The following is a 14,990-nucleotide window of genomic DNA, read 5'->3' on the forward strand; positions in this document are numbered from 1 at the left end:
TGAAATAAAAATATATTAAGTTTGGAATGAATTTCATAATTGGAATTGAAGGTGCCAGGATAGCTTGCATACCTGCCAACTCTTCCGGATTTTCCGGAAGATTTTATTTTAATATTTAAAGTGGTAGTAATTATATGCTATTTTTTCTTTTATAATCTTAATTTTTAAATGATATTGATCACCACTATTCTTACAAAAATTAAGCACATATATTAATATGCGTTATTATCCTGGTTGTCAACTTAAGTTTTCTCAAATACAACGTATTTGTTTGCATAAAATTGAAGTTTTAATTCCATTTTAATACCACTGTGAAAAATAAAAATGCAAGGGATTAAAAGTTGGCAGGTATGAGCTTGGTTGGTAGGGCACTGGGCCCATATCCAAGAGGTCGTGGGTTTGATCCGGGTCGAAGACGCCCCGTGTAGTAAATGGTGACTGGTGCACGTTAAATCTATTGAGTCCTCCATGTTCCTATGACAAATCAAACCTCTGGGGGTACTGATCCAGGAGTTTCCTTGTCTTCTGGATTGGTTCAAAATTACAAGATTACGGAGTTAAACATTAGTAGTCGTAAACCCGAAATTGGGTCGGCTGTTCAACGTAGGTTATAAAATTAAAATAAAATAAAATTGGAATTGAAGAGTTAAATTTGGGGAAAGAAAAATTTGGGAAAAAAATACTTAATGAATTTTAGAGGTCAAGACGTTTGATAACCGAAGAAAAGCACAAGAACGGATATTTCACTCAAAACTCAATAAAATAAATCAATATGTAAATTTAGTTCTATAAAAATTTACTTTTTCTGTTTAAATTTACTTCTAAAAATAGATTACTACTATAATAGTCAAAGTAAAAGCAAGAAGGAGAGTTTTTAATTTTCTGACGCAATATTTGAATGGTCCCTTTTTAGATTTCGTTTTAGTTCAGAAGTCAAACTATTTTCTACTTCAGAACTAAATATTTTTAGTTAAATATTAACATGCCGTGAAGGTTGAAAAACCTCATTTCATCCTAAAATGGGCAAAAATTATCCTAAAATATATTGAAATATTGAGCTATTTGTATGAAATGAAAGTTAACAATGAATATTTATTAGAAAATTAAATATATATATTTCACATAAATGATTTTTTAATATATAAATGAAAAATGATTTTTAATAAATTTTAATATTAATGTAATCATTTGCATGTTTAAATTGCATAATTAAGCCTTATTTTTCGGGAAGGCTTAAGAAAAAGCCCCGTATCGCTCCAGTCGAATGAAAGTAATTTACATATCTTTGCATAAAATTAATAGCTAATATTTACTAGTTCGGCTAAATAATCAATTAAACCAATCAAATAAAAATAAATCCATTATATTTTAGGATAACTTCATCTCGTGGTATTAAGAAAAGAATTCAAAATAATTAAATCAATTAAAAACTATACTTCCAGTGGAAAAACGCGCTATGCAGCTGAAAATCCAAAAGGAATTGAAACAAACGAAACAATGAAAATTATGAAAAAATACCACAACTGAAGCTGGCGTCTTCAAGGGGTAGGGGAGAGTAGGGTCAATTGTAACATTTTTTACTTAACTGTTTTTAACTAACAAAAAATCCAATATATTATTAGTATTAATTGATAGACGAGTAAAGTAAACTATCCTCTACTAGAAAAAAAAATACCTTATTTTAAATGTTATTATACTAGTTAATAATTTTTGACAGTCATGCACTTGTTACTCTTGTCCCCACTTACGGGGTCAATTGTAACAGTTCATAAATTCAACTGAAACATAGTTAATTATACATATTATCATAGTTGTGATATATTTTTCTATTGATCAAAATAGTAGTGATATTTTAGGAGTAAAAATAATAATGAACAGAGACCTAAAGGGTTAAACTTTTAACTTTAAGGGGTTAAAAATTTTAATTTATGCTGTGAAAGGTGACAAATAAAATAATGCACATGCAACATAATATAAATGATATAGGAAACTATTGGTGGTTCTTAAAGAGTTAAGTAATGGTTTGTAAACATAAGATTATTTATTTTCAGCTGTTACAATCGTCCCTTTACTTATTGTTACAATCGTCCCCAAGACGCCATTTCAGCTTCATTTGTTAAAAACAATGCTAGTTAATTAACAAAACTAATCTTTTTTTTGAAATGTTAATTAAGGTGTCCACTTACACATTCGGTTAATAACTTTTATTTGTTTAAACAAAATTACTTTGTAACAATATAATATTCTAATACCAAAAAAAAGTACTTACGTACGTGAAAATATCTTTTGTGATGTAACTCTTTCAAAAGTACATAAAAATGGTTGCCAGCAGGGGTGTACATGTAGATTTATTAAATACACCTTGTGCGCCACCTAGGAACCAAATCTGGAACCCGACACTCGAAATTTTTGCTCTGTTACAATCGTACCCTGTTACAATTGACCCCACTCTCCCCTACCAACTCCGGATGTCATAAATGCAAAACCTTTTCTATCGAAAGAGCACGACAAATGTCTAAATTGCTCTCTTTGTACTCCAAAGGTTTAGCCAAAGTCCAGGAAAAGAAAATACAACATAAAATGAATTAAGCAAATACAAAAGTATAAAATCAAGACTAATACATAAAAATAAAAAGCTCAAGAACTTACTTAAAACAAATCCCATAACCAAATCACACAACTGACCGCCAAGCAACAACTAAATTCAAATAAACGAGAAAAAAACGCCCCTAATTTGATGCGCAGAAGGAAGAAAAAAGAAAAGAAAAAAAGAAGCAAGAAAGTAGTGACATAATTAATAGAAATGCTTAACCGGGGCAACTAGGTCAAGACTTGATCATGCCCTATTAAAAGAAAACTAAAAATTCTCAATCATTTTCTTAATTTTAAAATCAATATTGCAAAAATTAAAAGGGAAGCCATTATTTTCCAAAAAAATAACTTGCTGCCTCTTGAAAACTCTCAAAACTATTGTAATTTTTATAAATTCTAAACAATTGAGAATAAATTAATTAATATGTACATGTATTAATTCCAGGGGTGATTGTGAGCCCAAGTCAAAATTCCGGAAAATTTCTTATGTTAAACAAAAAGTTTAAATCGAAAAATATTTAAACAAGGTTCTTTCCTTTTTCTCAATATTTCTTAGTTTGCATATCAATATATTTAAAATTTTACACATACCTATGATGACCTGGAGAAGTAATTGAAATTTCCAAATATGTCTTTCTTTCTTGAGTTTATGATTATAATAACTATTTACTGATAAAAAATGAATATTAATCTTGAATATAAGATTATAAATTATCTTTCTGGCTCTCCCTTACAAACAAATAAAATAAACTGTGTTTTTAAGGCCCACCTTTGAAAATTTGATTTTGAAACGTCTAAACCTTCGATCTCCGGAAACTTCCGGATCACGGTTAGCGAAAAATCCGGAATTTTTCCGTCGCACAATCAGCCCTGTAATTCTAAATAATTGAGACAATTTATCTTATGGGGTCGTTCAGTTTAACCAAAGTCAAGCATCACTGACTGCTGTCAGTAAGTGGGTGGGTGACCACTTTGTTCCGCCTGCGTAGGTATCGGTCCTCGTTAAACTGTTCGACTTCACGCTGGTCGTCGGGCTAACAAAGCAGGGGATCAAAATTACGATGGCATGTGTTCGGATCATCCTCAGGGATGTTTCATTGTGCAGCTCTAGTATCTTAACTTTACTTCTATCTAATATTAGAAAATATAACAATAACTTTACTTACAAAAACTATCACCTATTTCCACTACTTATCATTCCTTTACTAGCAATTATTGTTATTCATAGATATGTAGGTTTGTGTGCTCATAACAAAAGCACGGCTTATAAGAAGTGACAGTATACGTTAGAGAAAGACCGAACAAAAATATATCCAGGGTTAAAGTGTGATTTGAACCATAGAGGCTACATGGCATTTGGCTGGTGAAATTACCAGGAAGGCCCACCGGTTATTTTTTGCTCTGTTGAATACAAAGAACAGCTTATAAAGCATTATCTTTTTGAGAAATAGATATTACTAGTAAGAGAAATACAAGAAAAATACGCATCATCCTGGATTACAGGCAGGTTTTGAACCCGTTACCTCTTAGCTTAAAGGTGCTTGCTTAATGAAGAGCTACACCCTTCATCCACAGCTGGTCCTTAAATTCATCTATTTTTTTTGAAAAACAGTTTAGCTGATAAACTAAAAACACTAAGAGGTTCGAAATATCAGAACATGCTTATAAATAAATAGTAGCATATTAGTATTTAATTAAAATAATATCGATCTATTAAAATTTTGGTTTTACAGTTAAACGCTGGCATTAAAATTGAGTTACAACGGGACACGAACCTTCGTCTCTCCAAGCTATTTTAAAAATAAATGTTTCATTGAAGTGCATTAAAGAATTACGTATTTCATAAAAAAATGTTGTATTAATATAAAAGAATTTCATGTATTTCCCGCTAAGTTTCTAACCCGTTAGAATTACCAATTTTTTACATGAAAAAATAAATAAGTAAAAAGTTAAAATTGATCCATAATAAAACACTATTCTTAAAGAGATTTAGTAGGTTTTCTTAAGAACACAATCGAAAGTTTAACTATTAAATAAAGTGGCACTTACTATATTTCACAGCTTTGTTTTTAAAATGAAAACGGTTAGTCTAACGGCAAAGGGACTCTAACCCATGATCCGTGTACAACTGAGGATCTTTCACGTCAGCACTGTGGTCGGTGCAAAGCCGGATGTGGATTCGTATCGACCAGCCATCGCTGGGATTCGAACCCGGTTTACTTCATTAGAAGGCGAACGCTCTATCCCCTGAGCCAGTGTTTCCCAAACTTATAAATTTTTCGTAAAGCTGTGTACCACAAATAAAAAAAATTGCAGAAAAGTTAAAAATCCCAACTGGCTGTTGACACCATTATTATTAATTATTAACTCTGCTAAAAAAAGCCAATAGAAAAACACGCAATCGTAAATTTTCAGGGCTAGCTTTGTTTTTTAAAAAAAAATCCTTTTTGAAATTTTCGTTTGTTGCAAGATATTTAGCATACGAAAGCGTACCCCTGGGGGTATGCGTACCACACTTTTGGAAACACTGCCCTGGGCCATCGAGACTCTCACGATATATTTGGAAAAGAGCGGCTTTGCTTTCTAACGCCATCAATGCTAAAATAAAATTTCAAAAAAAAATAATAATAATAATAATAACTTTTGTTTTCTTGCAAAATGTAGCAATGCAAATGTAGGTCACAATGCAAATGTTGGTCACACAAAAAAGCCAAATATATACTAATCTCAATTTTGCATTTTTTGTCGCTTGGAATAATAGGATGCCACAAAACACTTCTAAATATCTTATGGGGGTGTTTAATACTTCCTATTGTTGTTCAAGACAAAGAAAAATAAATGAGTGAAACAAACTAAATGCATTTTATTAGCAAACTTGAAACATTTATTCTTTTACACTTAAAAGAAAATAATAAATATTTCTAATAAATTTCCATCACACAAACAAAATCTTGTTATTACAACAATCTCTCTCAGCATCATAATTTCCTTTCTTCACACAATCACTTTATTAATAAAAATAAAATACACTTTCTTTTTTCTTCCCATATAGGCAGTTGAGCGGAACAAATTTAGAAATATATGTACAAATCTCCACTTATTTGTTTCCTCTTTAAGTCATAAAAATCAACTCACAACAAATATTTACAAAATAAATCACTTAAAATCATTACAACAGAAAATCAAAATGGCATTTCACAGTTAGAATTTTCATTTGATAGAACAGGCTACGAAAACGTGTATGAAATTTCTTGAAGGAAAGCAACTACAATGTTTTTATAAGGAATGTTGCTCTGTACTTTAGTTTTAAAGAAGCACCCAAACATGGTGCGAAACATCAACCAAAAATTGAAGAAAAAAAAATTACATTACAAAATCAGATGCTTGGTTGTGTTGTACTGAACGAAATTTTGGGCGTCCTGATTAAGATAATAACCATTACTTTTTATCTATAAAATTAAGCTAAGCTTATTTTACTCTAATTAACAAAGTAAGAAAAAAATTAACGCTTTATTTTTAATTTAGCAGCCAAATTTTCGCTTGTTTTATCATAAAAAATCAGCTTCATGTTTTTTTTTTTAAATGGATTAACTTTTTTATTAAATAAATAAAAGACATGACAATTTCAAACACTTCATTTAAGTTTAACGGGAAATATAGATAAAAAAAAGTTACAGTTACAGGACAAAAATTCAAATTATTTTGAAATATATTTAACACCTATAAGAAAATTTAAGATAAAAGGCAAATCAGGGGCATTTTTTTAGAACATATATGCTTTAAATTGAAACAATGAAAAAATAAAGCAACAAGACATTACAAAAAAATTAAGTTTGTAAAACATAGTAAACCAAAAAAAGTTTTATTTATTTTCAAAATAAGGGATAATTTTTGTAAGTTAAAAAACTCTCTCCCCAAACTTTAGGAAACTAATAACAATTTTACGCATTAAAAATAATATAATTTAATTAATGTTAGACAATTTTGAAATTAATGCTTTATGTATATATAAAAAATTTATAATTAATAGATTTCTAAATCAATAAAAATTCTTTAAACAGCACTTTATTCATTACGTGAAATTATAATAAATTGTAACTTTCAAATATTAATTATAAATATAGTAAGTAACTATACTAAACATTATAATTAAAATATAAGTAAATGAATGCAAGTAGCAATTCAAAATATTTTTTTTTCATTCAAGCATGAATAAGGACCACCGAATAGCTGATGTTAGGCTTCATCTTTTGTAAATTAAGTCTTTTCTTAATTAAAACTGAAAAATCTTATTACTTTTTGCTAAAAACATTACAATACAATTTAAGATACTAAAAAATACACACACAAAAAAAAAAGCATTTAGGTGAAAGGAAAAAAAAAACTCATAAATGTTATGACATTTTTGAAAAAATAAAAAACAAAGAAAATAAACTGCAATCTTTTCCAATCGAAAATTTCATCCAAAAATAAATTACCAATTAAAACATTACTAAACATTGATATTTATAATATATTATTGCTATTTTCCTTTTCTTACGAGTCAAAATAACAAAAGGCTTATGAGGTGGAAACTCATAGCCGTCGCCAAATTTCGCCATACTGTTGAGTAATTATTTTGCAAATTTCTTTTAATAATCTTATATTGCGAAGCTCCACTGAAATTAATAAAAAAAATTTCGCAGTTCTTCGGATACCCTAGAATGTTTTCAGAAGTCCCCAAAGTTAGGGTTCATATGTTTCTCCATCACTTATGCTCACAATTGCAATAAATTATTAAGATGTCGCGAATAAATTTTATTTAGAAAAACGAGGTTCCGCCAAAAGATGAGCATTTAGAGTTCTTTAGCTGAAAAAAATTGTGAACCGTGGGTTTCTAAATTTCATTCCTAAAATTGGATAACTTTAAAAAAAAAAATTCTATTATGATTCTTACTTTTTGTCTTTTCAAATTTAGTATTATCTTTTAATTTTGTCTATGATATATAGAACGCAAGGCCAGGGAAATTTAGGAATTAAGAGCTTCGCTAAAATAATTTAATGAAAATGTTTAAACGCATCATATTTTTTAAATTTTATGATTTTGATTTCTAGGAATAGAAACGTAGAGACCACAGCTTTCAAAAACAAGGTTTAGGTTTTTGCATAGATCTATACAGGGTATCTGCTACATTTTAGATTTTCAAATTCATGACTTAACGAAGTTACTATCTTCTCAGTCAAAAACACAATGATAAATTTAAAAAAGCCTTATAATAACATTAATTGAAATGATAGGTATAACCAAAACTGTTATACTCTGCATCTTCATATTTATAGATTTTAAATTTAAAAAACAGAGTAAAGAAAGAGTTAAAGGAATAAAATAGCTGAAAAAAATACAAAAGCAAATAAAAAAAAATTTCTTTTTTTCTGCAGAATTATATTCTAAGGATACTTTTCTTGTTCATCAGAAAGGAAAGAAATACTCCTGACTTTTCTGTTCTCATTTCGGAATATAAGCAAATTCGCCAATGACCAGCTTTTCAGCTAGAATTTTAAATTGTTAAAATAAAAAAAATAACAAATCCCAGAAGTTTAAAAGATAATTCACTCTAGAATTGATTTTTTTTCTTTCATTTTTCGAAAGAACATGATAAAAACATTCTATATTTTAATAAAATAAGACTGTGAGTAGGATTTTGTTACAAATTCAGATATTCGGAACACCACGAAAGGGGTGGGGCGGTGAATTCCATTTTAAAAATTAGATTTTTCAGGGACCTAAATCCATGACTTTCCATGATTTTTCTTTTATTCAATACCGAAATTCATGACTTTCCAGGTGTGCAGATACCCTGTCAATATGATAGAAATAAGAAACCAATTTTTAGCACATAAATCATGTTTCTTTAAAAGAATCAAATACTTTTTAACTTATAAAAAAAAATTCCTCTTTCGAATATCACTGGCAAATGCCAAGTTTGTACGACAGCACAGTTTAAACTCTATTGCTCTGACAATTGTGCTACACATAGAATCAACTTTATCGTGAAACATTTAGTGATTTTGTGCTTTTTCAAAAACTTGTGATTAAGTCCTTACTTCATTTCAATGAAACAAGCTAAAGAAAGATGGCTTTATAAGATTATCTCAGGGTATACATTAAAAAAAAAAAATTATTACACCTGGATTTACAACAAGACAATCATTGTATTCAACTGTATTTAAAATTTGAATCACTTATAAATTTAATTGATTATCACATACTGTATTATAAAGTCTTAAGAAGTAAAAAATTGAGCAAATTTTATGCATTTAATGAAACAACCAGAGGTCCATGAACAGAAATGAGCTTTTAAAAAAACCTTCTATTTGGACAGTTACAATTGTTTTTAAAAATACATAGCCAAAAAATATGAAGTTATTTTTATTCTATAAATAACTTTTCTTAATTATATATATATAAAAAAAAATATTTTTTAAAATTTAAACACAGAGTTTTGTTTTTATTAGTATTATGCAACAAATATATAAAGTAGCATAGAAATAATATTTATAGTGCGGCTTTGAGAAGAACTCCTACAGATTGCAAGTCTGGGGCTGTCTGCTGTTATGGTAACAAGCGAGAACACATTTCTAATGGGGATGAAATGGAGGAAAGAAGGTGCTGATTGGTTTACTAGCGACGACCTACGCTAAGATTAAAACAAAACTATTCACCCCATACCCCTATTTGAAGTGATCTTTCCTCGTAACCATAGTACCCGCCACGACGCGAGACGGGTGTCTGGAGGAGTTCTCCTGAAAGCCACACTATAGCTATCTGTTTGATGTGGAACAAACTGGCATACATGTCAGTTCCTTTAATGTAAAAATGAACTTGAAAATCTTTATTTTTTAAATTATTAAAACTCCTTTAAAACCCATAGCTGCCAGCATGGATAGGACAAAATCCTGTACATTTTACGAAAAAATATAAATTCCATGATAACTATAGCAAAATATACTAAAAATTTTAAAGTTAGGGAATTTTAGCGATTTTTATTGTCACTCTTATTATTATAAAAATTAATCACTCTAATTATTATAAATGGTACGCAATATTTTCCGTTTATGATAGACATTAAATGAACTTTATTGAAGTTTTTTATTGTGTTAACTCATTTTTAATAGTAATAGACAAGCATTTCAAAAAAAAAGTTAGCTAAAAAAAATTTTAAAATTTAAAAAAGGAGTTCTGAATAAAAATATAAGAAAAATTTTAGATTTAAGAAAAAAAAAGAGGCCTCAAACTGATTACTAACAATGAGGTTTCGCTCCATTACGTATTAGAAACACTTATTTAAAGATTCAAGCAACCAATAAATTCTACTTCAATAGGGATTTTTTTCAGGAAACTTACTCAATTTAGGGAACTTTTGAAAATGTACAAAAAACCAGGAGAATTTTTATCAAACCAGTTGAAACTGGAAAAATCCAGGAGAGTTGGCAGCTAGGAAAACCAATCCTTTTTTAATTTCATGATAATATTTAAAATTACTACTATCTAATTAATACACTATCTTCATAATATTTTGACATATTTGCTGACCATTATGATATTCAGTCTAATATTTTTTTAGTTACAAAACTGCAAACACCCCTGGTATTGTTTCACCAGCCTGCAGTACAACTTAACAAAGTACTGAAATTTAGCAATTGTATACAAAATTTTATCGCGTTTTTCTTTCCAACCTTTTCATTTCTTCTATGCTTACATTACAATAAAAAGCTTTGAGTAAAGATTTTTATTTATTATAGGGCAAAATTAGCAAGTCGCCACAAGTTGACTAAATATAACAGATGGCAATCACACCATTTTTTTCCCTTCAAAAATGCATTTCATGAGCATTTAATTGTAAATATTACTTATTTGTCGATGGTTTCTTAACATTTCTCTTCATTTTATACATTAACCTTGTAATATGTATTTCTAAAATAGCTTCAGGAGAAGCGCCTAAAATTATTTATATCAACAAACTTTTTAATGGTTTAAAACAGGGTTCCCACTCAATTTCAGAAAAATTCCCTGTCTTTTCCAGGCATACCAGGTAAATTTCAGTGAAAAATGAGACCATATTTTCATCAAAAAAATTTGATTTTTTTTATTTGTAATGTGAAATTTCTGACAAAATTAGATTTTATTAGATTGTATTAGATTTTCTGACAAAAAAAATAATATTAAATAAGGAAGAAAACATTTCAAGTTTGACTAAAATGAGAAATTTTTATAACAAATAATTTAAATAGATGTTAGAATTATTTAACTTCCATCTCAATAACTGATTACTATTACAGACAATTTTAAGACTAGTTTTTTTCTAGGTATGATATAGGAATATTCCAGGTTTCTGTAAAAATAAATTCCTCACCATTTCCTGGTTTTTAGAGTTAAAATAAAATTCCCTGACAATTCCAGGTTTTCCCTGATCCGTGGGAACCATGTTAAAATTTTCATTCTTAAAAAAAGTGGCCTCGGGTATAGTAGCGAAAATTCCTAATTTTGCCCTGTACTAGCATTACAAAATGAGTACACTAAACACAATAGTCTTCTAAGAACCCCTGGTTTACATTTAAACTGGAGGGAACTGCTTAGTTTTAATTTTAACAAATTCTTAAGAATTCTATTAGCAACTTAATGAAGAAAAGTACAGATTCTTTAAGAATAAAATCGTGATGAAATATTAGAAAAATGACATATTTAAAAGAATTATGAGCTCGCAATTCGCATGATTCGTACCAATTGACTGGAATCTGACAATTAAAATCAATTTAGACAGTCTGTTTATAAATAAGCTTAAACTAAACTTTGATCAACTGTGAGAACGAATAAAAAATAACTGATCATACATTTCGTAAACAGTATTATTGCTTTAAAGGACAAATTTCATACATATGATATTTCATTACAAGATATTTTATTGTACAATCGAGTCCTAGAATTCCTGCAAAGTTAAGCTGAAATGATATAATTATATCAAGCTACAAATTTATAGTATTGTAGTTCGATCTTTATCTATATAAGTATACATTTTAACACATTGTAGAAAATGCTATTGATCAAAGTGCAATTTTTTTAACTTAGAATATACTCTGATGCTCAGTTAAACAAAATTTAAGTCAATGCATAGTACACAAGTCATGCAAATACACAACAAAAAGTCATAAGGCAACTGAGCCTTAACACAATCCAAAGAAATAACTGAAAAAATTGCAATATAATTGTGTGGAAAACAATCACTTTAAAGTATTTTTGAACGAGTTAAGCATGCCTTCATATTTCAAGATACAATAGTGTATTAAAACCGAAGGTATTTATGCATTAAATTTAAACTAGTATATTATAGCAATTAAAAATAATCAAATTATTTTTGGAAAATAAAACTTTCCAACTTTTCACAAGGGTGATAAACCATTAATTAATACTACCTTTGAGTTGGGCAAAAATAATAAGAAATTAAAGAATCAACTGAAATATTTATTGTAAATGATTAATTATTACAATTCTTAAGGATAAGAATTATCTGGAGGCAGGTCCCCAAATTAACAGTGGTTCAGAACTGATAAAGACTTTACAAAATAAAAATCAGTAGACGATAAATCAATGTAAAGAAATGATGGTATGATTTTATTTTATTTTTTTTAATTTAGTGTTCTGTGCTTTTGTCACAAATGCACATTCTTGGATTTGCAATTTTTCCCTTTCAAATTAACAACAAAAAATTTAAGAGAAACATGTGCACGGACCAGTGAAAATAAGTTAATTATTAATTAGGGCATCGTCAATAAAAAGCTTAACTATAACCATTGATTTAAGTATCAAATCCTTAAGCTTCTTTTAGAAAAAACAAACAAAAAAAAACCAAGTTCTAAATTCTTTTGTGAAAAAAAATGCAATATATAGTATACTTGCATTAATGTACACAAATATTCAATATTTTTTTTCCATTAAAATTTTTGTTTTATTTTTCTGTATAAAATAAGTCACCATTTAACCAAATTAGATTTTCAAAGACAAGCAAGTTCGACTGAACTAAACAATAAAAATTCTGTCTTACAATTACTACAAATTAAATGATAAAATCTTGACAGTTCAGCAAATATTTTTAGGTATGCTTAGTGACCAGAAAAATATTTTTCGAACAACAACTAACAATTCATTTAAAATTGACTTTAAATATGTAAAATTGATACTATAAAATTGCATAGTAATTAATTGAGCATATGTGATGTCATGACATTATACATTGCAAACATTTATTAACTGGATGATATAACATCTTTAACAATGCATTCTATACATTTCTACTCTTATTAATTTTTAAAGCAAGAAGATTAAAATTATACAATCAAATTATTACTAAATTAAAACATTAAAAGGGCTGTAGATGGGAACAAATATCTTTTGTTCATATACAGTGTTATTACTGTTTTTCAAATTTTATTGTAATGAATTATCTTTAACAAAATTTTATCATAAATTATTTATTATAAGCACTATTTACCTGAAGACAATTGCAAATTATTTGCATTGTATTATTATTGCAAAAATTAATAAAAAAAAATCTTTGAATATGAATAATTTTTGCTTTTAACAATAAAAACAATTTCTAAAGCTCTTAAATAAAATTTCGTACATAGTTAAGTACTGTTTTTAAAAAGAGTTTGTAGGTCGAAATTAGCAAATAAAAAAGCCTATTTTGTTAAAATTTAATCATGCAGGTGTATTAATTTAATATATATATAACTCACGAAAATAAAATGAAAATTTAGAAATCTTCTCATAAGTGTTTGTAAGACATAAATGGCAAACTTTTCAATTTTAATTTCATACAAATGTTGTACAATTTGAAGCAAATTTTTTGAAAGGAAAATAAAAGTGTTATTTAAAAATGAGAGAAAGAATTTCTGTAAAAAATAAAAGGGGGTAAGCAAATATCACACAAAGATTTCAGCAAAACTTGAAAAATATGATCTAAAAAATAACATTAACTGAATAAAATTAATTCATGAAAGACCATATTAAACATCAAAACAATCTGAAATTATTTTTAAAGCAACTATCGTATATTCCAGTGTATAAGTAGGCTTTTCAAATCCTTACATTTGAATGAAAATTAAGGGATCAACTTAATGCCGGCAATAAAGCTGGACATTTGTCGATCGTAAAATATCGATGTTTTTTTAAGCAATGAGTAGATATGAATTACTCTTTATCAATTTACCCCTTTCAAAAACTATTTTAGTATATATTATACACAATTACTTTTGCATTTCAGAAGCAATCCTTTAAATTATTTTCAGAAAAAAATTTAGAATAAGAAAAATTAAGATAACTTATTCAAGAGTGCATCAAAAAATACTAACACAAGAAAATTTTAAAAATATTTCATAAAGCTACAAAATTAGCATCATCTAGGTGGCATCATTTAGCATCGTCATATGGATCCCACTCGGCAATCAATTCCACTTCATCCTCATGTTAAATATTACTTAATAATTTTTTCATGTTTTTTAACTTCTGACATTTTTTTTATTATTTTTTTCAACATTTGGTTAGTTCAGCGATCAACTCATACCAGATACGCAATGCAATACACTAGAAACTTGCTACCTTGTAATCAAAAATAAGGATCCACTTATACACCTGGATATACAGTAAATAAAAACATCTTAAAATCTAAATTTAAAAAAAAAAATGTATGTCAAGTGAATAGAAAATATAAGCTTCAAATATTGTTAACTTGTAAAAATTTACACCAAATATTTGATATGTGAATGGATATGAAATAGAGAAGTTTGCTCAGTCAATGACGATGATAATCATGATTGTAGAATGATATCTGGCATGGTTGGAGCAATTTGGAGAAGATGAAAAAACTCAACAATGTGCAATGGTTTTGAAAGTTAAAATTATTTTCATGTTGTCGACTTCCATGTCCTATCATCTGAAATAAGAGAGGTAAGAAAGTGACTGCAAAGATTTATTTAGTATATCAGAATTATGTGATTAAATAATTGGCAAAACTGTGTGAGTAGTAAACAGTAACATTGTGAATAAACTAGTACAAATAATATAGTCTACTCTATTTAATAGCACAGCAGATACTGAAATATTCTACTTATAGAAATATAATATAGTGAAATCAAACTATTTTATGTAAAAAAATAATAATAATATATTTATATATAATATAGTGGAACCACCTATTTCATACAGGGTGCGAAACCAAATCTTTCAACAAATAAAATAAGCCCCTTTTAAGTACTTTTTAAGCACTCAGAAAATATTTTTAAGCACTATATACATTAACAAAATGCAAAATAATTTTCAAACACTTTACATGATTATGATAAAACAATTAGTTTCTGAGAAA

The 14,990-nt window shown here is 27.9% G+C and overlaps 1 protein-coding gene across 7 annotated transcripts in view; it reads right to left on the bottom strand.

Annotated features, from left to right (window-relative positions):
- Positions 1-12,239: 12,239 nt before the first annotated feature.
- The window catches only part of LOC107440460 (cyclin-dependent kinase 5 homolog), a 102,882-nt gene continuing 100,131 nt past the window's right edge, over positions 12,240-14,990 (bottom strand). For all 7 annotated transcript variants that reach the window (XM_087168525.1, XM_087168542.1, XM_087168531.1 and 4 more), the window contains one exon: positions 12,240-14,561. In XM_087168525.1, coding sequence (XP_087024651.1) covers positions 14,533-14,561 — 29 coding nt within the window. In that variant the 3' untranslated portion in view covers positions 12,240-14,532. The remainder of the gene's footprint in view (positions 14,562-14,990) is intronic.

The sequence above is a fragment of the Parasteatoda tepidariorum genome, chromosome 1 (genome assembly GCF_982258835.1).
Source record: "Parasteatoda tepidariorum strain Cologne lab strain chromosome 1, Ptep-v5.0, whole genome shotgun sequence".
Lineage (NCBI taxonomy): Eukaryota > Metazoa > Arthropoda > Arachnida > Araneae > Theridiidae > Parasteatoda > Parasteatoda tepidariorum.